General features: G+C 48.6%; 9 protein-coding genes and 2 non-coding genes across 11 annotated transcripts; 6 read left to right on the top strand and 5 right to left on the bottom strand.

The window, feature by feature from the left end:
* Positions 1 to 124: 124 nt before the first annotated feature.
* On the top strand, positions 125 to 1218 carry BO88DRAFT_420011 (NADH:flavin oxidoreductase/NADH oxidase; the record flags this gene model as incomplete). The annotated part of the gene is made up of 2 exons (XM_025708422.1): positions 125 to 977; positions 1058 to 1218. 2 exons carry the CDS (start codon positions 125 to 127, stop codon positions 1216 to 1218), a joined length of 1014 nt encoding a protein of 337 aa, XP_025557557.1.
* A 458-nt stretch (positions 1219 to 1676) lies between these two features.
* BO88DRAFT_430139 (carbon-nitrogen hydrolase family protein) lies at positions 1677 to 2901 on the bottom strand (the record flags this gene model as incomplete). Its single annotated transcript, XM_025709219.1, has 3 exons — positions 1677 to 2020; positions 2138 to 2589; positions 2720 to 2901. The coding sequence occupies 3 exons, from the start codon at positions 2899 to 2901 to the stop codon at positions 1677 to 1679; spliced, it is 978 nt and encodes a 325-aa protein (XP_025557556.1).
* A 1729-nt stretch (positions 2902 to 4630) lies between these two features.
* On the top strand, positions 4631 to 6685 carry BO88DRAFT_375636 (arylsulfotransferase family protein). Its single transcript, XM_025704342.1, has 3 exons — positions 4631 to 5330; positions 5378 to 5443; positions 5492 to 6685. The coding sequence occupies exons 1-3, from the start codon at positions 4763 to 4765 to the stop codon at positions 6514 to 6516; spliced, it is 1659 nt and encodes a 552-aa protein (XP_025557555.1). The 5' UTR covers positions 4631 to 4762; the 3' UTR covers positions 6517 to 6685.
* BO88DRAFT_491916 (uncharacterized protein) lies at positions 6626 to 8277 on the bottom strand. Its single transcript, XM_025712883.1, has 3 exons — positions 7557 to 8277; positions 7054 to 7497; positions 6626 to 6983 (listed from the first exon to the last, which is right to left on the bottom strand). The coding sequence occupies exons 1-3, from the start codon at positions 7936 to 7938 to the stop codon at positions 6802 to 6804; spliced, it is 1008 nt and encodes a 335-aa protein (XP_025557554.1). The 5' UTR covers positions 7939 to 8277; the 3' UTR covers positions 6626 to 6801.
* A 286-nt stretch (positions 8278 to 8563) lies between these two features.
* On the top strand, positions 8564 to 8635 carry BO88DRAFT_t260. The gene has a single exon. It is a non-coding gene; the product is annotated as a tRNA-Ala (tRNA).
* An 83-nt stretch (positions 8636 to 8718) lies between these two features.
* BO88DRAFT_t261 lies at positions 8719 to 8808 on the top strand. The gene has a single exon. It is a non-coding gene; the product is annotated as a tRNA-Asp (tRNA).
* A 1442-nt stretch (positions 8809 to 10250) lies between these two features.
* Positions 10251 to 12294, bottom strand: BO88DRAFT_475650 (Hsp70 family protein; the record flags this gene model as incomplete). Its single annotated transcript, XM_025711886.1, has 10 exons — positions 10251 to 10433; positions 10511 to 10676; positions 10733 to 10836; positions 10908 to 10991; positions 11013 to 11019; positions 11115 to 11319; positions 11376 to 11442; positions 11499 to 11543; positions 11613 to 12166; positions 12234 to 12294. The coding sequence occupies 10 exons, from the start codon at positions 12292 to 12294 to the stop codon at positions 10251 to 10253; spliced, it is 1476 nt and encodes a 491-aa protein (XP_025557553.1).
* Positions 12295 to 12990: 696 nt separating this feature from the next.
* On the top strand, positions 12991 to 14826 carry BO88DRAFT_475640 (uncharacterized protein; the record flags this gene model as incomplete). The annotated part of the gene is made up of 4 exons (XM_025711885.1): positions 12991 to 13032; positions 13243 to 14011; positions 14090 to 14402; positions 14433 to 14826. The coding sequence occupies 4 exons, from the start codon at positions 12991 to 12993 to the stop codon at positions 14824 to 14826; spliced, it is 1518 nt and encodes a 505-aa protein (XP_025557552.1).
* Positions 14827 to 15388: 562 nt separating this feature from the next.
* BO88DRAFT_398513 (short-chain dehydrogenases/reductase) lies at positions 15389 to 16770 on the bottom strand. Its single transcript, XM_025705321.1, has 2 exons — positions 16308 to 16770; positions 15389 to 16193 (listed from the first exon to the last, which is right to left on the bottom strand). The coding sequence occupies exons 1-2, from the start codon at positions 16657 to 16659 to the stop codon at positions 15541 to 15543; spliced, it is 1005 nt and encodes a 334-aa protein (XP_025557551.1). The 5' UTR covers positions 16660 to 16770; the 3' UTR covers positions 15389 to 15540.
* Positions 16771 to 18234: 1464 nt separating this feature from the next.
* On the bottom strand, positions 18235 to 20285 carry BO88DRAFT_430133 (methylmalonate-semialdehyde dehydrogenase; the record flags this gene model as incomplete). The annotated part of the gene is made up of 7 exons (XM_025709218.1): positions 18235 to 18311; positions 18358 to 18561; positions 18617 to 19415; positions 19466 to 19630; positions 19686 to 19856; positions 19912 to 20097; positions 20166 to 20285. 7 exons carry the CDS (start codon positions 20283 to 20285, stop codon positions 18235 to 18237), a joined length of 1722 nt encoding a protein of 573 aa, XP_025557550.1.
* A 988-nt stretch (positions 20286 to 21273) lies between these two features.
* Positions 21274 to 22536, top strand: BO88DRAFT_447439 (uracil phosphoribosyltransferase). Its single transcript, XM_025710370.1, has 5 exons — positions 21274 to 21647; positions 21713 to 21860; positions 21920 to 22020; positions 22091 to 22295; positions 22346 to 22536. Exons 1-5 carry the CDS (start codon positions 21479 to 21481, stop codon positions 22401 to 22403), a joined length of 681 nt encoding a protein of 226 aa, XP_025557549.1. The 5' UTR covers positions 21274 to 21478; the 3' UTR covers positions 22404 to 22536.
* The last annotated feature ends 88 nt before the right edge of the window (positions 22537 to 22624 follow it).

Genomic DNA, 22624 nt, shown 5'->3' with positions numbered 1-22624 from the left:
GAGTCTCCAACTTTTCATTAAGCCTCTCTACATTTTGCTCTCTGTATTTGTAAATTCTTATCATTCCCCCGTATCACTGGCAATTCAGCAAGCCGCGGTTGCATTCTTTAGCATTCTCTTCACAATGACAGTCACTGACCTTTTCCGACCACTGACCTTTCGCCGCGGTCCATCCCTTAAGAATCGAATCCTCCTTGCGCCTCTCACCAACTGGCAGAGCAACGAAAGTGATGGCAGTGTTACCGAAGCGGATACGCATTGGCTGACGCGCTGCGCTGCCGGCGGCTTCTCCATGGTCATGACATGTGCCGCCAATGTGCATGTAGACGGAAAAGCTTTTCCGGGACAGATGGGCATCTACAGCGATGAACATTTGCCGGGCCTGCGCCGCATAGCTGACATCATCCGCAAGCATGGGGGAGTCTCCTCCGTGCAGATCCATCACGGAGGTGCGCGCATTTCGCCAACACTTATCGGTGGTCGGACACCAGTGGGACCTTCCGCTATCCTTCCGGGCGCCGTACGAGGGCTCTCCCTTGCTGAAGTAGAGCAGGCGCGAGACGATTTTATCGCGGCTGCAGTACGTGCCCAACGGGCCGGATTTGACGGAGTGGAGGTGCATGGGGCATTTGGATGGCTTATCATGCAGTTCCTGTCGCCCATCTTCAACCGGCGCACTGATCACTACGGTGGTAGTCTTGAAAACAGGGCGCGATTCCTCTTTGAGATCATTGATGGCATTCGACGCACGTGTCGACCGGACTTTCAAATTGGCCTCCGCATTTCCATGGAGCGATACGGTGTTCCACTGATAGAGATGCGCGAGGTAGCGGCACGGGCATTGCGCGAGGCGCGCATCGACTATCTCGATCTTGCTGTATGGGACTACCGCAAAATGGCCACAGAGGAGCCCTTTTTGGGTCAGACTATGTTGAGTGTCTTTACAGACCTTCCGCGCCCAGAGGGTGTGCGTGTGGGTGCGTCTGGCCATGTTATGACGGCTCGGCAGGCTGCTGAGGTTCTTGATGCTGGGTGTGATTTTGTCATGATCGGCAAGCTGCCATTCTTGACCCGGATTTGCCGAAGAATGTGGAGGAGAATGAGGAATATGTGGCCCCTAAGCTTCCGGTGACGGCGGAGTACCTCAAGAGCTCTGGATTGAGTGAGCGGTTTGTTGATTACATGAGGACGTGGGAGGGATTTGTTTTGGATGCCTAGAGACATTGTTCTGACTATATCCCCTTCTCTCACTTATACCTGTCCTGACAGATTCCCATCATGTCAATATATCTAGATTTATAAATCTGGTCTTTCGAAATGTTCAAAGTATTGAAAGTAGGCGGCCGTATAGCAGTCAAATAACACTCTGAAGTGCCTATAATAGAGTTTTTATGTTTTCTGATCTTCCTTCCAATTTTTTTTCTGTCTATTTTGCCCCCTACTGAAGAGATAAGAGAGTTTCATGTGTGCCCTAAGCTTCCGTCAAACTTGGGAATTTCCTGTCAAAAGAGTACATGCTTCTTTTGGTCACTGAGTAACTAAGGGTAGATCTTCCACCATCTTTGCTGCCAATACTACATCAATGTATAAAACTTCTCGTAGTTCCCATGCTCTGACAATTAATCCTCTCTTTTGTATCTAGCACTATATTCCTGGGATGACATTCATAGCCAACCCTATTCTTCAGGACGAACCTGCTTTTTCTCCCGCTTATCAACGCCCAACCACAACAGATCAGGACGACTATAATGACCGTGGACATCTAGCATGGCCTTGACCTTTTTGATCTCATCAAAGTCCAAGTCAGCAATGACGAGACCTTCTTCCTCCTCTCCCAGATCCTGAGTCAACTTATGACCATCAGGACCAATGATGCATGCACAACCACCACCTCCAATGTGGTATAACTTGCCATCACCTAACTTCATCCTCTCAATGCCTTTCTCAGTGTAGAATGAGGAGGCCAGAACCACAAAGCAGTTTCCCTCGATGGCATGTGTAGTTGAAAGATTGTGAGCACCTGCTCCGGTTTTCTAGTTAGTCTACTGCCTTCTCAAAAGTCCAAGTGTATGTATTAAAGAAAGATACGAATGAAGAGTACGACGGAAAACGCAGTAATAGGGAAGAGAAGACTAACCTTCACGGCATTGCGACCACAACGCGCTACCAGCGGGGAACGAGCTATAGTAATTCATAGGCGGCCACGCCGCCACATGGATCTGCTCGCCCTGAGAATAGGTATGGTAGCGGAGCAAAGGCTGCGAGTGTTCCCAGCAGGACAAGGCGCCGACGCGTCCGACGTCAGGCTCGTCGACGACATTCATCAGAGAGTCACCGCTACCTTCACCGTAGATCGTGCGCTCGACGTGGGTTGGCTTAATTTTGCGGCGATGCATCCTGATACTTCCGTCCTTGCCGATGATTGACTGTGACAGGTAAAGCGAGTCATCATCATTCTCGGAATATCCCAGGCAGACAGCAATATTGTTGGCGGCGGCACACTCCTGGATGGTACGCATCTCGGGTGAATCCCGCTTGAGGCTGTGCTTCATATACTCAGAGACCATTTCGAAGTCGATGGGTCGCTGCCTGTGTCGATCAAGGAACCAGAAGAAATTGTTAGCCGCAAGATCGTTAATGATTGCACAATAGGGGGGCAATAGAGACGTAAAGAGCCCTAGCATATAAGTATATTCTGGGAAGCCCATGTTTATCTTACCAGATCCAGCCTGGATATTGGGGGATCCAGACTTCCGGGAAGGCGACCAAGTCACACCCTTTCCCAGCTGCTTCGACTATTAGATCGCAGGTCTTCTGCACGGCAGCGGGCAGGTCGAAGTAGCATCCTTCGGCCTGTACGGCAGCAACACGCACAGTTCCAGGTTTGGGTTTGGCAGCCATTGGGGAGGGGTTTTGCTCGGTGGAAGCCATCATCAATCTTCTGCTCGGCAACGTTTGCTTTCTTGTCTACACCGTCAGTGTAGGGCACAGAGGGATGACCTACATATAAATATTGAGTAGGGCGCCGGTCCCTATCGCGCTATCATAGATTAAGAACGGCTTGGTGCTGGTGAGTTGGGGTCTCCAACTTTCTTAGTAATTGATCCTATTTTTTCCTATCTCAACCTTGAGGATAATTGATCGTCATTTGAGTGGTGCTACGCCTGGGTGTTTGCCGTTTCTAAAAGTTCTGTTTCTATTCATCTAATGGTGTTCAGCGCAAGCCCATTTTCATTTGCTTATCAATCACTTTGTTGGAGGCTCCAATGTAGGTTTGGATTTGGTGTCTAGCCAGGGCTGTGGGGATACAGACTTAAGCTTAACCAAGCTTAACAACATGAAGAAATCTCTACTTTCAGAAACCCATGATCGAGTGACAATCCCTATCAAACTGTCATTTCCAACGCAGGAGTGGAAGGTTGATATATTAGGCCTGGCCATCTGCTATCGCTGTTGCATCTTGTTCTGACCTGAGCAGGGGGCAGCCACACAGATTGGGCATACTCAATTGTCATTGAGCTTAGAACAAAATTATTCCGCTTTTGATGCTTCATTACTAAAGGGATGATGCCATCGGCTTCGGAGGACGCTCCTCCCTCTCCAATTCACGTAACAGACGACTACTCTCTGTTTGGGGTCTCCAAGAACATTTTATTAAGCAATCCCCATTATCCAGAACGCACGATCATTGGGTAATTATGCTCATTATACAGTAATAGAAAAGAAAGTATGTGGATGTGCTATTGCAGATGTGTATCGCTACTTTTTCGAGCGGTAAAACAGCCAACACAGCAAAAAGAGTCAATTCAATAACTTTTGTCCAACATGGCCGCCCGCTCCTGGTGGCTGGCCCTAGCTAACATACATCTACGCATCCGTGGATTCGGTATGGCTTTGTTGTCTATCAATTTTTTTTGACTATTCACAACGTTGTCATTAATTAGATTACCTGGGCTAAAATCGACTAGAAAGACCATCTGGTCTGGTGGTATACATATGCCGAAACGAGTGTTTTCTCGATCGAGGAAATGGCGGTGCTATTCGACGGTAACGAGGCTACCCTTGTAGCCAAAGGGGAGAAGCCAGCAACAGAGTGCACGGACGCTGAGGCAGCAGCTTAGGAAAACTGATTACTGTCTTTCATTCTGTCTTCCTCACATCTGATTGAGTCGCGTCTGCCGACGGGACCTCTTCCGAGAAGCTGGGTTGATCAGCATTAATCTTTCCCTTTTGTCTCCCCGCCATCATTCGCTTATTTGATCGGCATGGCCATCCCCACTTTACCAACGTCAATGCTTTTCCTTGCTATAGTCTATTCTGCTTACCATCGCTATGGCCACCTGACGACTTACGCATGGTTATTTTGAAGGATATGTTGGCTCACGGGAATGCGGGAATGAAAGGGTTCAATCGGATCAATTTGTGTAGATTACAGTCGCAGAGGAATAGACAAAACAATGTTCCGTAATAGTATGCGGATAACTTCATTGGAACATGTCATCCCGCTGCGGGGTTTGTTACGAGCACGCAAGAATTGCTGCCTCTTGCGGAAGAGGCTTGGCCTTTTCTAGAGGCGTATAAACTTCCTTCTCAACTCCCTTTTTACCCTCTTGTTTCCATCTCACTGTTCGTAAGTCTACAGACCTCCAGCGAATTCTGGGAATTCCTAATATAGTGCATCGATTTTACCTAAGGTTAATGTACCCATCCTTGACGATGATGAGAAATAACGGGACTGATCAATGTGCTCTCAGCACGCATCATGCGCTCAGCCTGGCCTATCTCAGCCTCCATGATGCTGCTACCACTGGTAGCAGCTGACTGGCAATTCAAATCGCGCCCTGATCTGGCACCGCCCAAGCTGAATATTACCATTCCTGCAGCCGCGGATGTGGAGAAGGGGTACCTCTTCGTTGCTCCTTTTGCTGGTATTGCAGATGGCCCCGGAGAAATGCACGGCCCTCGCCAGGCTTCTCCTTACATCTTTCGGGATGATGGTGAGCTAGTCTGGTCCGGATACTCCTACTACTCCATCTGGGCAACCAACTTTCAGAAAGCCCGATGGACTGGCAAGGATGTCCTATTCTGCTTCGAGGGTGACCATAATCCGGCTTATGGACATGGTCACGGCCATGTCACCTTCCTGGACCAGCACTATGAGACCATCCGCGAGCTGCGTGCTGGTAACCATAAGATTATGGACAAGCATGAGTTCCACGTTATCAATGAGGAGACGGCTTTGATACAGATCTACCAACCCGTGCCAATGGACCTCACTCCCTGGGGAGCCAGCGCGGAGCAACAGTGGATCGTTGATGCCATCATCCAAGGTAAGAATGCCATTTTCATTATGGAATAAAACTAATCAGGGTAACAGAGCTTGATATTGCAACTGGTGATGTTCTATTTGAGTGGTCCAGCTTGGATCATGTCCTTCCCGACGGTTAGTCTTCTTCACCACACACGCCTGCAACTAACTAAACTCTCTCAGAGGCAATCCTCCCCATCAACCCTGGCCAAGCAGGCGCTGGCTACAACTCTTCAGATGCATGGGACTACTTCCACATCAACTCCGTGGACAAAGACTCTGACGGGAACTATCTCATCTCCGCCCGTGATGCCTGCGCCGTGCACAAAATCAACGGCATCACCGGCGAGATTATCTGGCGTCTGGGAGGTGTCAAGTCCGACTTCGAACTAGGCCCAAACGTCAACTTCTGCTTCCAACACCACGCTCGATTCGTTTCCAAAGACGGTGACTCCGAGATCATATCCCTGTATGACAACTCCGCCCACGGCACAGAGAACGGTCGCGGCCACGAAGTCCACACCCACCCATTCTCACAAGGAAAGATCATCAAAGTCAACACTGCCACCTGGAAAGCATCCATCGTCCAAGCCTTTCAGCCACCCGATGGCCTATTGTCAAAGTCTCAGGGAGGCACCCAGCTGCTACCTAATGGCAACGTCCTCGTAAACTGGGGCTCCGAGGGTGCATTGACTGAATTCCGCCCTGACGGCACTCCAATCCTACACGCCTACATGGACTCGGGCTTCCTGGGCGAAGGGGTCGAGAATTATCGTGCTTTCCGGTACAACTGGACCGGACTTCCTAATGAGACACCGGCTATCGTATCTCTTCAGAACGACCAGGGTACGACCCTCTATGTCTCGTGGAACGGTGACACTGAGACAAAGGTCTGGCGCTTTTATAGCGTGGTTGATGAGTACGGCTCGCGCGAGTTCTTGGGTGATGCGAAGAGGACTGGCTTTGAGACTGCCCTGTTACTTCCGGGCCGTGTCATTCACGCAGTGTCTGCGGAGGCTATTGATGCCAGGGGAAGGGTTTTGACAGCTACTGCTGCTGTGAGAACTAAGGCCGAGGTGCTACCCCCGAAGGCAGCTTCGGTCGGGATGCACGAGCATGGGGCAGTGCAGTCGCAAGTTCAAATGGGAGGTTCTAGCCACTGGGAGGAGTATATGATTCTGAAGTTGGATCGTTTCTCTCGGGGATGAGGATATGCAGTTCACTCTTTGAGGTTCTCCCTCGAAACTCAAACATCGTGTGGGCGGTGCCTGTTTGTTCAATCAATGGCACCTAGTGAAAACTGTTGTTAGTGATAGTGTTTAACGTGGATGGTTACTTTCTGATAGTAGCCTAAGAGTTAGCAATATAAGAAATTGGTGACGATGTGTCTCAGTGTAGTCCATAAACACTCCATATTGCCACCCTTATCAAATGCTACTGCCACTCTAATCCCAGCGCGACAATATCTTTCCATCCCAAGCCGCTTCTTACTCCTACATCTCCTGACTAAAATCATATTCATTCCCAAAGCCCCGATTCAAATACCGATTCAACGCCCGCTCCTCCGACACCCAATCGACCGGAACCTCCAACCTAGTCTCCCTCTCAACCACGGGCCTCAACTCCTCCGCAAGCTCCAATTTCATCTTATTCCGATACCACGGCGCGAAATGAACTACACAACAATCCTACTCAGCACCAGCCCACCACAACCAAGCCAAAACTTGAAGAAAAGAATTACTTACTCATAGCCAACATAACCCTCACATCCCCCGTCCAATTCCCCATGCCCGCATGCCAAAGCCTCAAATCCCGAATCACCAACGACCCCTTCGGCACAACAGGCTGACAGGGCATTCTCACAGCGCGACGCTTCTCCACCTCCTGAGCCTTGATCCGTCCACTAGCTCGATCCGCGCCATGCGCTCCCTCCTGCACATGCAGACCCGAGTCCACGTGCGTGCCGAGCCAGATCTCTGTGGATCCGTTTTCAGGAGTCATAGTAACCAAGGGGACGTTAATAACGTAGGCGAATGGATGCGATGGATGATCGAAATCCGCGTCCGTGTGTACGGGCTGCGATGTGGGGGGACAAGTACTGGTTGGCGGCATGGCGGTGTTACCTGAGCAGAAGGTCCATTTAGGACGGGGGCCTAAGGCTGTTGAGGTAATTTGAATGGCGAGAGGGTCTGTGGTGATTACTTTAGCAGGAGCGGGTGGGGATTGCTCGGGGAGAATATTCACGTACTCAGGAAGATATCTTTGTGGAAATATTCTCTTATCGGGGGTGGATCTTGTTGGATATTCCCTGGGTTGTAATTGTAAGGGCTATTCTCGTTTCTGGCTTGCAGGGTGTAGGCGTCTTGTATCATTTTTGTGTTTAGGTGGTCGAGGGGGTCGTGTGGAATGGCGTTTTCGATAATGACTAGGCCGTCGTGGAAGAGGGAGTGGATGGCGGTTTCGAGATTTTGTGGGGTGAGTTTGTTATTTTTTAGTTCGGTCTTCGATGGTCTTATGGTACATGGATAGGAAGATTGCTTGCGACGGTGGTGGTATTGCTTCAATGGGGTTTGTATTGTTGGGATGAGTCGTGGTGTCCGACGGGCGAGACCAGGCGGGAATCTGTACATGATGCCGAGTTTATATATATCGCGGGGGAGGCTTCAGCTATGCGTCTATGTAAAGTGACTCCGCCTGACAGATATCACCTTCTAGTAGAGCCCGGGTATGAGAAAAGCGTCTTGTTAGCTATGCTAACGACGGTAAGGTCGTGGGATAATCCCCGATTCGATGAAGAAGGGCAGTTCAGGTGGCTCTCTATATACAAGACAAAGGACGAGAGACGAGGCCGTAATTAGGAGGGCATATAGCGATGGATATATATGTAGAGGTAGAACTCTTGCCTAAGATAGAGACTCGGTAGTATAAATTGACGACTTTTTTTTTTGAAAGAAACATGATCAGGTTTGAGATGAGCGTGGATGTGCTCCCAGTCTGGGGAAGTTGATAGGTTACATTTGCATTTCCCCGCTTCTTTCTCCGCATCCCGAGGAACAGCAAGTGCTGGAATAGCGGCATTGCACGGACGGAAGCAAGTCACTTCTAAAATGATGACGCGTTAGTTCTCATAAAAAGCGTTGTATTCGGTTTTACCTATCAGATAACCCGGACTGAGTACTGATGCAGAAGTATTTGAGATGAGAGCAAACATTTTACCTTTATGTAACAAGACTCGTCGTACTCTACCAATAAGATGGGCTTGTGGTTTAGGGGTATGACGCTCCATTCGCATTGGAGAGGTCCCGGGTTCGATTCCCGGCGAGTCCACTTTTTGTTCTCGAGTTTTTTATGAGTATTGAGCTTACACTGCTTAAATAAGTACGTAAATAAAAGCCCAATTTAGCAATAAATCCTCGATGGTCTAACGGTCATGATTTCCGCTTGTCAATCCTAATTGGGAACAAGCGCGGGAGACCTGGGTTCGACTCCCAGTCGGGGAGATCTTTTTTGTTGCTCTATTTCTTCTCTCTCCTTCTGCTACCTACAAAGTCTTGCTCTCAACGAGCTCCTCCATTGCGAATACCATCCCAATCATCCAGAAATTTCACCGCCCAGGAAGAATATTGTAATAAATATCTTTTTTTTATTCCTTCCATTTCTTTGAAATCTGTGAATTACTGAGACCCCTTCAATATGAGACAAATAGCGTACAACATTTTCCGCTACTACCATAGTACAAAGAGCGATCAGAATTATCTAATAAAAAACTTACTTGATCAGGTTGTCTGTCATACCTGATTTTCGATCTATTTATGGGATCAACGCCCATTCCAGTAGCAAGAATATTGTCATAAGACAAAGGTGCTTCCTGTATAGCACACCGTGGGTGGCCGACCGAGCGGGAACTTAATATGTACTAATGCCACCTTGGAGTTGACTCGTCCGTTGAGCATCATTCTATACTATCACATACTCTGGCGTCAAACAGACCCAAACGAGCAGTGAATGCTCGAAAGCCCCTGTGAACTGAATACGAATAGTTTGCAGCTCCATGTAGCCCTAGAATGCGTGCTGTGCTGTGCTGTGTTTGTCTGAAACTAAACACCAACCAGCATGGTATCAAATTTCAATAAAGTCAATAACAATGAACACTTGAGGTTCGGAGCCACCGGTTGATCGAAACGGTTTAATAATTTTGCGGTGATTGCTTAATGATAGTCGACAAGGACCAGTGCATTGAAAATGTGGGCTTGGTGTTGTGCAGCGATTCGAATGCGCCCGTTGACTCCTACAGACCATGCTTATTCTATACAACAACTACAGTACAGGTTTCCATGAATCTGAAACTTCAATAGTATTACCAGTGTCAATCTGAATAGCGCACTTATGAGAAATACGAAAGAGGGAGGGAGGGGAGAGAGAGAGAGTGTGTGTGTAAAAGAAGGCCCGAAATAGATGAAATCCCCGAGACTTGAGACAAAGGAAATGCAAGTCACAAACTTTTTTTTTAAAAAGCAAAAACACAGCAGAAATGTGGGAATAATGGTATAATGGAATCAACAAATAAAAACAACAGCTTCAAAAGATAAAAGAGGCACATAGCGAATGAAAGTTGCCATGTCAGTTGACCTCGCTCCGAAAATGTTCACTTCCAAGAAGTTTCCTCGTGCCACACAATGCAGCAAAGCAATCACAGAGGGTCTTTGCGATCAGGGCCCTACTCTGTCAACGGAAACGATCGATTTCCACCTTACCAAAGTCGTGGCCATGGGAGGAAGTTGCCCTGACGTGGATCTTACTTCTTTCAAGAGTAAGGCGGAGCTTCACATCAATGGTGTCTCCACTTCTTGTACCTCCTGAACTTAATGCGGCGACGAAGTTGCAGAATACATGGCCAATGTTCCGGACATCTGGTTTTTGATTAGGGTTTATTTCATACGGGTCACAAAGATTGGGTCACAAAGATGAGAAAATGAAAGTTCTTCGAACCGTATATCGCATTGTTTTGTCCGCCCACAGGCCTCGGTACTGCATCGTAAATGTTGATAACTGCGAAAGGGAAATCTTGAAAGACCCGGCAGGTAAATGTGGCGGTTCGCAATTCGCCAATTGAGCACCGGTCCCCCTTGAGGAGAGAAACGTCACTATCAGAGCATGTTTGCATAGCTGGGTACTTTCATTGAACTCACCACTTTAATTGACCCAAGACACGGGATGACCCTGAGGCGCTCGAGGTTCTTGGTTATTGAGGTCCTTGGCACCAACTGGAGGGCCAGAGGACTCAACACCGTAATGACGGTCGAGCTGTTCAACCGAAAGAAGGTTCCTGTACGCCCAGCGAGCAGCGCCTTCAGCTACAGCAGTCTCTCTAACTCATGGATCACTGTTAGACAATGTCAGGTAAGAAGGTACGGGCAGACTTACGGCGTTTGGTGTCGGGTGACCGTTATCTGCGAGTTCGCGAAAAGCCTTTGAATGGCGTTATAAAGATAGACGGAGTGTGCCGCCGCGCCGGATACGTAAACGTGCTGTGTGTTTGTCAGTGCCTGAATCGATAAATGTGCGAAAATATGTCAGTGAGATAATCAGTACTCCATACCTTGATTACTGGGCGTCCAATCAAGTCATGTGCTCGATTAATCTGCGCTGTCAGAACATCGCAGATTGTCACTATGAGAGGATACTAAAGATCGAGCATATCGACACTGTTACTATTCGATTAGATTTATTCCCCACAAAAAGCCGACAGAGGAAAGGTAGGCGGGGAAGGGGGAGGGGGGAAGCAGCAGACTTTGTGAACTCGAACTTGCGAAAACCTGTCGATGTACGATATTGTATATCGCCAATTTCTTGACCGATGGTGCCTTCGAAGTCACGTTTGGCTGACTCAACATCGCTCATTAAACGACCAGTTGGGGAAAAGACCGAGCGACTCAACTTCTTCGACTTCAAATTTTCAGACGCGACAGCGTAATATTCCCGGTCTATCATAGTGCTACCCCCCAAAGGATCTACTCGACTTCAGGGTGTGTTCGTAAATGTGGCGATCCTGACGGGGAAGACCTACCTGTGTAGTTGCTTACAGTTCTGTAGTCCCCAATCTCTTTCTGGTAGATGACGTAGGTGCCAATATCCTGTATGTGGTAAGCCAGACTTCTAAAGGGTGATAGAGAGCTGGATATATCCTTACAAGCGTTCCACCTCCACAGTCACAGACAAGGACTCCGTCTCCCGCCTAATACTAATGTCAACATGCACAATACCTTCAAGATGTGGAAACAAAACAGCAGCGTAAGAGACACACCTGAATGGGAATCAACGGATCACATAACATTGTTGTCAGTGCTGATTCTGGCTCAGAGAGGACGAGAGTGTCGTCTCCAGCAATTCCGCGAAAACCTGCTGCCCGGGCGGCTTTCTTCATGGAGCTTATAGCTACTTCCGACCATGTCGCCGGTACAGTCAGAATGTATGCAAATGGCAATATCCCAAGGTCGTTGTCATTGCATTTTCTCTTAATGTGAGTCTCCCAATATTTCCTGAGGCGGTCCAAGAAGTCTCTAATGATACTGGTAGGGTCCCTGCCTCCAGGCCGGTGGAAAATTCCCACGGAATCTTTCCACTGCTTGTTGTCATCGGCGATGATCTTTTCCGTTACTTCAGGTTCTAAGAGGAGCTTAACCCAGGAAGAAGTTACATGATCTTCGGTAATCATGTATCCCCATGCCGCGTTTTGGAGGACTCGCTTCTTGAAACTGTAGGCGATGCGGGTCGGGACACGCGTCGAACGGGTCTGCGTTCCGGGCCAAGTGTCGATAAATCTCACATTCGTAGAGTCGGGATGAATCCATGCAACACCTGCTCCAACTGATCAATGTCTATGCCCGAGCCTTGCTCGACCAGCTTGGGGTTCCAAAAGTCTTACTCGTATGAGTAGTTCCGCAATCCACGGACACAGCGATCTTCCGAGTACATTCCATGGTCATTATGGCGTTATTCGGGGGACCAGTTTGGCTAAGATTATGTTGGTTTGGACACAAAGATATAGAGTAGATAGGAAACCAAAGAAAGCACAGTTTAGACAAGGGAAAAGTATTGAAAGTGGTTCTGGGGATGGACAGAGGCAGCCACGAACTAGGTAGATTGGACGTGAGTTATATTGCTTGTCCAAATCTGAGGAGATCTAGATCCAGCTGACGCCCTTCATGAGTGAGACAGAAGAGTAAGTGTAAATTTGCCCAAGCGAGTGGCATGCGCCCAAATGACGGGCCTGGACCTCTATGATTCTATCACCTGACAATTGAGAGGAAAGGCTGGGTGGATACGGTTGCCACCATTCCCCTTGACGATGGCTTTCAACCTTTCCCGCGATCCCAAAGTTCAAAGGCGAGACCCTTGCCCCTGGCCTTTTCTTTCGTCCTTTTGTATTGGTAGTTTCCATTATTTATTGCCTCATGCTTCGGGCAATACCGCCTGTCTTATGACTATCCAGGAACCGCATTGTAGAAGTCTTAAAAAGGCCAGCCGATGCTCAAAGAATCTGACTTATAACCATCGTATATAAACTCCGAGAGAATCTTAACCTTGTCACACAGTGTTTTCCCCGTGATTAGTATCAAAACTGTGCCATTTGGATAGACAGGCAACACCGTCTAGTGAGCAAAACTACAGTGGGCTTCAAGATGGGAAAAAGAAAGGCAAAGAACACTAGCGAACCTTCACAGGTAAGAAACGAGCGTCAATGCATCCTTCACTCATTCTCCTCCAACCGTCCAGGCTCTTCTGCACGTTGTGGATATTGGCTATCCCACAGTGGGCCTTGTGTTGCGGGGCTCTAATGCAGTCAGACCTTGCGGGACCACATGAACGAAGCTTGGTTCCATGAAAGATGCGGAGCTTCTGAAAAATGCTAATGAAGTTTGTGGACTCTATAGAAAAGGCGCTCTCCTAGGTTTTTAGAGAAACAAGAAGCGACCGAATTGAAGGGGAGGAAGCCCAGGGTCCATCAAAGTACCGAATCCAAGTCGGCTTTTGAGCCTAAGACACCACCTGAGGTCCAAAGATCGACAGAGGATAAGGTTAACACCAGCTCTGCTTCGGAACCTCCAGCGTCACCAGAAATCCAGACATCAATGAAAGCAAAAATCGACGCTAGCTCAGCTTCTGAATCTACAGTGTCAGCAAATGTTAAAGAACCTACAGAGGTTCAACAGCATGAGGTGCCTGTTGATGAACACGGGTTACCAGAGTTACCAGAAGAAAGACGCCCAGGTAAATCCATTGTTTGGACACGCCCGAGGTCTTTGAGCTATAGGGGTGAATGGAATGAAGGCTGTACAAAGAACCTGTTCCACGACTTCAGCCGGCGTGTCTCAACTTGGGTAGATAAATACTGCTACAGGAGAGCAAAGCTCAGGGATAGGTTGTCTGCCGGCGATTTACAGATAATTCTGGACAGCCTTGGGAACTTTTGCCTGGACAAAGATTGGAAGTCGATTGAGGCGAGACTTGACGAGCTTGGCTATAATAACTTCTGTTATTTTCTTCCAGGCACGGTGTTAATGAAGCACCTCTTTGAAGATGTTATCAGTAATCCATTTGTCTACGTTGAGGGCAGTCAGGAGGACACAGGTAGCCAGTCAAGCATGGATCCACCAGCCTTTGGGAAGCAATTGTGGGGACTTTGGAAGAGGCTAATCAAAGGTATGTCTGCAAATCATTTAGCTTGTTCTGGGGGGTGTACAAGTATCTGGTAGACTAAATTTATTATCCATACCGCAGTTGACCCGATCAGAGCATCTGACTGGCGGAGAACGACAACCCAGCTCCTAAATCAGGTCCATCCCGAACATACGAGGGACTACAGGGTTGCACATCAAACCGGCAAGGCCCAGGAGCTGCTCGCAAATCGACTTGCGACCAGTATGCTCAAGGAGTGTCAAGCCTTGCAGGTAGTATTGAAGAAAATCACCGACTCGAATCAAGTTACAAACCGATACAAAGGGCTTGTCGAAATTTATCGGTCCGCAATTGACATATCTATTTATCTGGGAACAATTGAAACCGAATTGGAGTTCGAACTTGATGTCAGGCGGTGTGGGCCCTAATTGCATCGCAAAACGAGAGTCCGAAAACGAGGGTGTTCCGATGAAATCCAACCTGACGAATGGCCTGTTCCAATACTACTGCACTTTCCTCTTGTCTCAAGTCGCCACTTGATAACTTCAGACGTTATGGATACGTTGCAGCAACGCCGAGAAGATTTCGAATACGACCACAGGGACGACGGGGAAGAAGAATTACGAAAGCAACTGGACAAAGAGATCCCCCAGGTTGAGGAGGGCGATACCATTCTTGTTTCAGCGATCTCTTTCGCCGATATTGTTTACTCCAAAGATGGACCTCAGGCCTGCTCATGCGGTGGTCGCTTTGTCTGTCAGGGCGGATGTATAGCCGACATTGATAGTGATGATGTTGATGATGATGGGAGCGATTCAAACTCCAAAGTGGACGATTGAACCAAGGACCAAACTCTGTTCCTTGACACTTCTATCTAGATTGCATATTTTACCTTACCTTTTTTGTTTTTCTTCTCTTCATTTTGTTCCTTCGGTTCTCCCTGTTTCCCCCCCCCCCCCCTCCCTCCTCTTTCCTCTGCTTATCACTGCAATATTGTCGTCTGAAAATTGCCATACTACGCATATATTACAACATGTTACCTAACTTTACTTTCTAAGTTCACTAAATGTACGACAATTTCATCGGTCGGTCTAGTTAGGAGTGGAAAGAGAGTGCTTCTTCTAAGATCATCCAGGAGCCCTCGTTCCCCTCTCTTTAGTGGCCTTTTTACAATCTTCCTTCGTATAACCTTGTTTAATTGTTCAAGCATCAATCAGCTATTTATAGTTTGGCTGCGTTTTGCTATATTGTTTCTTCCTTTCATCTGTTATTGAGCCGGCTCATATGTTGCCTGTTCGGAAAGCCATACCCGACCGTGTGATCCTCTGCTACTATTCCCATCATTGGTAGAGTTTCGAGCGTAGCTCAGAGACAAAGTACGAACTTCATTTTTGGATAGATGAGATTACGAATATGGGAGTTGGCCTATCCGACGGCAAACTCGGTTATGTAAAGTTAAATACCGTCCATGACGATGCAACATTAGGGAAAGTAGAGGGAGAAAGAAAAAGGGGAAAAAGAAAAGAAAAACAACCGCATGAAAACCGTCATCATCAGTCCGACCGTAGCACCCGCTTGAATGTCTCCAGTGTATGATCCCAAACCTTACCAGGGAAACTCCGGGCTCGATAATCAGCCATCAGTTTCTCGCGAGTTGCATTGCTCCCATCGTATTTGAGGATATAGGAGCCCCCTCCAATTTTACCAGTTGATGCAGATGCCGTGTCCATCCCTTTGACTAAGGGAACCCCTAGATGTGATGGATCTTTGGGCGTGGCGGGAGGATAAGCTGCCGACGTCGAGAGAAACAGATTACGCTCACCACTCTCCTCCGGCGTGATGGAAATTGGACGAGAAAGAAAGCTTAGGATAGCCCCACCAAAGTTCCCGAAGGTGGCGTTCATCAACGGAGTCCGTACAATTCCCGGGAAGACGTGTAGAAAGCTTACGGTCGGATGGGCGGTGGCTAGATGCTCTATTGCTAAGGAGTTTAACGTGGCGGCGTATGTGTTTGATTTTGTAAAGCTCCATGACTTTGTCAGGTCGAAATTGTCTTCTTCGATGGTGCCTTCTTGGCCGCCTGCTAAAATGGATACGACCCTGGCTGGACCGGGGGAGGCACTGAGCAAAGGCATAAGGTTCTGCACGAAGCGCATCCGGGAGTAGTAACGAAGGGCATGGTTGTCGTCTAGTCCTTCATCGGTTTCTGTGTGTGGGCCCCCGCTGTCAGCCACTAGTAGGGTATAGGGGTGTTGGGGTTGACGGGGTAGCGTTTGTAGCCGTCCCGACTGACCAGGATAAGGTTGTTTCTGCTACTTACCATTTTTTGAAAGAGAGAGGTGGCCGGTGGACATGAAGAGGAGATCAATTTCCTTTTCCTTGTCGGCGATTTCCGCACAGGCCTTGTCAACACTACGCAGAAGTGAGACATCCGATTGAATAAAGTGAAATGATCCGTTTGGATTTGAAGCCCGGAGCTCCTCTAGGACTCTGGAACCGGATGCGGGATTCCGGCCAACCAAGTGGATAGTTGGTTGTTTCACAGCGAGCGCCATCTGCTTAGCTGTCGCTTCTCCTATGCCACTGGTGCCTCCAACGAAGACGGCGACCATCTTTTGGCGTTGAGCGCCCAGGGCCGTGTTGGACTGACGAACCTGACTAAGAGTGGGCATGATGGATGGTTGGGAAGAGTAGTATAATACTATGGTTAACAACTGGGAACAAGGGAAGATACTTCTTCTCACTACGCTTTATAACTGCCTGGCAGCTTGGTGCTGATAATGAGATGTAGTTAGTTTGGGAGTTGTGCTGACGCATGACGCGCACCTGACTCACTCGGGTCGGGTACCCTTCCCTATTGGGACTGCTTACGCTGACGTCAAGCAAAAGGGTTAATCAATTAGCTAGATGCTTACCTCGTTATGGTGGCTGCGATCCGGGCAAAATCGGGTGGAAGAGAACACCTGCTTTGACCTATCATCCTGAAGATGCCATTGAACTCTAGGGGACGGGAACGGCGTCTCACATTCGAGCAGACATCGATTGAGGCTGTTTGCGGGTTACGGTACCAGGACAAACGGATCCCAACCAAAGTCGAAATTATTCACGGATCATAATAAACAACTCCAGATAAGGACAACTGACACTAAGGGCAGCAAATGGGAACTAGCGGTCGTAATATTCTCCGTGCAGGTGGTACTCTCTAGCGATCTTCAGGCAAGATCCACATCCCGTCCGCGCGGATGCACCGGGATCAGGCATCCCGATCATGATTAGGTTCTGTCAGGGGTACTCCATAGTGGAGCAATGTCGGCAATCGCCCATGAGCTCGTGACAGCTATAGGCATAGATCATGAGGGAGGTATCTGCTGAACTGGCAGCAGCAATGACTTTTCCAATTAGCCTTGGAGGCGTCTTACAGTTCACCGACTATGCGTACCAGTACTGCTGATCTTTGGAGTTTTCATCGGCTGGAGCATTTGGCATCCAACGTAATCGAAAAGGGGTTATAATCGGGTCGGTTCGGACCCAACCTAGCCCATCTACTCGTGTTGCCGCAAGGCTATCATGGTCCTTCGTGAGCAATCATCGCGCGTCGTCCGGATGTCGACACGGCTTGTTTTCCAGGTTGGGAAGTTCGTCGACAGGTCTAGCAGCCAGATGTAGAGTCGAGCACGTATAGGTTTGCTCGTTAGATAATACTAAATTGGTGTCTTGAGACCCTGAGCAGTCTTCCCAAGCCTCATTGACCACGAGCTGGATAATTTTGATGTAGCGAAGTTCGCCCGTATGTGATATTGTATAACGCACTTTATGTAATTGAATCTTTTCGATTACGGGGAGGAAACCACCTGACTCATACTCTTTCTAGTACGGTGCAATCTTGCAGAGAGTGAGAAGTGTCTTCAACTTCCAAGTACGGTTAGATTGATATTCCCCAGGGCTCATTTCCCAGCAGTGTTGAATCTACCTACCGATCGGACCCGGTGTTTATCGTTCATCGGTCGGCATGTCATCCGGCACACACCTCGACAAGTAGCATAGTCCGCGCCTCGGCTCATCGACGTTTATACTCCCCTACCACGACCGTAATGCATCCAATCAGGCCTCGATAAGTTCATTGACGAGCAGGATGCAAATGCCCTCCATTTCGCATTGCGTGCGACCTCACGGTGGAAAGCGACTCATACCCGATCTCCCATACCAACACTCTTCATCTGCTGCATACCGAGAGCACTCCTCAGCGCTCACTGATCCCATCGCGATGACACCGTCTTTGTTGTTGTAAAGAATGGCCAATATGTCTTTCCAGGGGAATGCCGGTCTGGACAGGTTAGAGTTTCTCCCATCAGCAATGCCTGGATACTCACCACCCAGAAAAGAATCTTTGTTGCTCGTTCGGACTGCGGTTCCATATGGCGCTGTTGTACTGTCAGGGGGTGGTTGCGCCACGGAACTAGGGACAGCCATACCGATCAACGGGATGTTGACACCAATTTGTCCAACATTGACACAGCGTTGGAACGTATTTGCATGTTTTCCACTGGTGGTAAATATGGAGCATCCGTTACCATCTATGATCGGATCAGCAATCCATGTCCCCCAGACACGGAATGATCAGAGACTGACACTTGTTTTGATTAATCAGATCGATTGCTTCCTCGAGAGTGTCCACCTCCATACAGATGAGTACCGGTCCAAATATCTCCGCCTGATAACATTCCATGTACGTCTGCACGTCCCCGAGTATGGTTGGGCCCATAAAGTTGCCATCCGGATAGCCAGGGACCTCAATATCCCGACCGTCTAGAAGAACCGTTGCTCTCTCCTCAACTGCTCGCTGGATCATTTCACTAACTTTTTCTTTCGCTGTTTTGTCGATCAAGGGCCCGATCTTAGACTCCTGATCCCCTCCACATCCTACCACCATCGACTGTGCCAGTTCGACCAGCCTAGGAACCCAGTCTCTCGTCGCACCAACAAACACTGCTACGCTCAAGGCCATACATCGCTGTCCCGCAGCTCCAAAGGCACTTCCAGCGATCGCAAACAGCGTCGAGGACATATTGGCATCCTCTAGGACAACCCCATGGTTCTTGCCACCACACTCTGCTTGTATTCGCTTCCCTGCAGCCCTTGCCAAGTCATGGACCTGCCTAGCAGCGGACTCGGACCCGACGAAACTCACCGCTTGAACCGTTGGTTGAGTCACAAGCATCTGAACGGTCGATGGGCCGCCGTGAAGCACATTGAAGACTCCAGGTGGGAAGCCAGTCTTTACGATCGCCTGTGCTAGCAATGAAGACGTAGTAGGTGTTTTCTCAGAGGGCTTCAGGATAACTGTATTGCCGGTGATGAGCGCGTACGGAAGCGACCACAAGGGAATCATGAAAGGGAAGCTGAAAGGGGTGATTGACACACAGACTCCCTGTAGAAATCTGTCAGTAGCTTGTCCGTATCTTACTAGTACCAACATACAACTGGCTCGTAGAACGTTTGTAGCAACGTTGCATCGCCTCCTAAGAACATGCCGGCCATTTCAGGCCCAATCGAGCATGCGGCATGTATGCAGTCCAGACCGCGAAAGACTTCTGCGTCTGCATCGGCTAGGGTCTTTCCAACCTCCCGAGATAAACAGGTAACCTGTGATTGTTAGTTCAACCCCTTTGCCAGTCAGCTGTTACGGCTGCTTGCTCACAATTTCAGGAGACATCTGTCTTAGTACATCCACCAGTCTCAACAGATGTTCACGCCTCACTTGGAACCCCAAAGCAGCCCAACCAGGCTGGGCATCTTCAGCAGCCCCAACAGCCCGCTGTACTTCTTGGAGAGTACTCCCTGGGACCCTGCAAAGTAGACGTTGTGAAACCTGTCCATCGCGTTAGCACTAGTAGCAATAACCTGAGGTTGATCAAGGCCTATACCGGATCCAAAACAGTTGTCCAGTTCTGCGACCTAGACATAACTGATTCATTATAAATAAACAGATGCGTGATTGTCGGCCCAGACTGCGACCGCGGCAATGGTTCCTCCCGGTCGGATGCATCACTTTCTTCAATCTGTACGGTTTCAGCACGACTAGATCGGGAACTTAGCCCATCACGACGGGTCTTATCTCCACAATGTCATCAGCATGGTTATTCCACTCTTATCAGTGTTTTGAACTGGGACAACCTACATCTGAGATCCGCCGGCGCACGCGCCCCGACACCGTGGTACCATCGCTAGAAGCGGGCGAGGCGGCGGGGAACGGTGTAAACCTGGAGCGACCCGATGAGGTACTTGATGCTCGAGGCATGTTAGCGTATGGCGATCCTGTAAAATCAATCGCGAGATAGAGACTATCGGATTATGGTGGCGATGATTATCTCGCGATCTGGTAGATACTTGCTGTCTTATCAGACTTGGGGTTGCTGCTTGGTCTGTGCGCGTGTTTACTGATAAGCGAGCTGCTACGTAAATCGCCTTGATAAGCGCACAGGCGATGCTGTGTTTGGTATAGTTGCGTGTCTTGTCGTTCTATATACAAAATGGGTATACGAGGCTCTCAGCCTCAAATACGTGCCTGTCATGAGCATGAAAACATCTCTATCATTCAAAACTATGCATCTAAGCAGAACTACCGTTTATCACAATTCAAGAATGGTATCACCCCTCGGGATACCGGTTAAGAAGATGCCTCGCTTTTCCAATGCATCGGTTTCTCAACAGTGACATTAGTAAAATTTGGGGGCATCTCATAGTATTCAAGTGATGCGCAGAAGTAGAGAACCGCTACAAGCTGCCAAAAAGCTGCATATTGATTACCTGCGCAGACAGCTCTTCATTCGATACTCTGCGATCACGCCAAGAACATCGGGCAATATATGAGATCTGTATTGTCAAGCTATTGTCTTCTTGAACGGAGCTCCGTGCTATCACATAGACGGCTTCTGCTGCTCTTCATACTATTACAAGTCGACTATCTTCACAGTATCGACAGGAATATACTATTCCAACGTCAGGGAGTCGGAGCGTGGGGCGAGTCATACAGTAGCCATTACGACTGCACGTTCTCAGGTATCCTATCGGAGTGCTTGTAATATCATAGAAGATTCGACTGAGCACTTTATCATTCTTTCTGGACAACAGCGACCGTTAACAAGAACTCTCCGGAGCACTCCTCCCAGGCCCAACACCCATCCCAGATAAGATTAGATTAGATCCTCACCCCGCTTATCTTATCGTCCTTTCGCACCGCAAAACCCCGCGCTTTTTTCCCTCCGAATTTTCACTCCGCCTTTCTTCACACGATAGGCGTAAAGCACGCGACTAAATCAGCGCCGGTCGAAACTAACCCCAAAGTCGTTCAATCTATACCATATAGTCAGTCCTATCCACAGGGTGGCCCAAATTATCCATTTCAATCAACAATTCATCACAACACCTCAACCATCACTCCGCCCACTTCCGGCCAATCGAAAAAAAATAGTCCAAACTTAAATCCACGCCATGGAATCCTCTAGCGCAGCAGCCTGGACTACCCAAATGGACCGCATCACGGTCCTGGAACAGGACCGGTCTCTGCTTAATTTGATGACCATCATCCGGGACGTGAATACTAATGATCGGGACTTTTCCGCTGCTGTGGAGAAGGTTGTGCGCCGGTTGATTACGGCCGGTAAGTATTACTCCATATCCAATCATCTATCAATTATCGGGATGACGGCTTAAGTAGATGTATAGCATTGGGTCATGTCCCCGCAGAAGAATACACTGTTACTACCCCGATCAACAAACCCTACACCGGAATCCGGTTCACGAAGGGGGTTTGCGGTGTCAGTATCCTCCGCGCCGGTGCTTGTATGGAACAGGCGCTGCGGGATACTTGGACGTGAGTGTTTCCTTTCTGTATCTGGAGAGTGTTCAAGTGTGCTGAATAAGCATGCGCAGTGGACCACTTAGTTTTGGTAAGCTGCTCATCCAGCGCGATGAGGAGACTAGCATCGCCAAGATTTATTACTCGAAGTTGCCGGCGGGGATTACGGATGATAGTATGTCTTATCTTTTCTTGTGGTGGTTTGTTGGTTGGCAGGAAAGGAGAACCCACTAACAATGATCTAGTCGTCCTGCTCCTGGAACCCATGCTTGCGACCGGCGGCTCTGTGATCAAAGCCGTCGAGAACTTGACGAGCAATGGTGTTCCCGAGGAATCTATTGTTCTTGTTAATGTGGTGTCGTCGCAGAAGGGGCTGGATGTTATTTCTGGCAGGTTTCCGGGTCTGAAGGTTGTTGCTGCGGCGGTGGATGCGGAGTTGACTGCTCAGAAGTAAGTGTGCTTATTTGATTTGAGTAGATCGGTTGCTGACTTTGCTTTAGCTACATTAGTCCTGGTCTGGGAGACTTTGGTGATAGGTACTATGGAACGACTCATTAAGAGGTGGGATTGGGTTCGCTATAGGGTTTAGATTATCTATTGAGGTGTACAGGTGACGGGTTGGTTCTTAAAATCCCGGGGATTTGTAAATATCTTTCGCTTTATATAAGGGAATGGCTACTTTATTGATAAGATTGTCATTTTGAGCCGTGTCTGGGCGTATGGTGCTGTTTGGCAGGCTACTTTCTGGACCATGTTTGACCTTGAGCAGTTGACTTAGA

Source organism: Aspergillus vadensis (assembly GCF_003184925.1).
Source record: "Aspergillus vadensis CBS 113365 unplaced genomic scaffold BO88scaffold_36, whole genome shotgun sequence".
Classification (NCBI taxonomy): domain Eukaryota; kingdom Fungi; phylum Ascomycota; class Eurotiomycetes; order Eurotiales; family Aspergillaceae; genus Aspergillus; species Aspergillus vadensis.
Note: the sequence above shows the minus strand (reverse complement) of the source record. Positions and strands in the feature narration are given on the sequence as shown.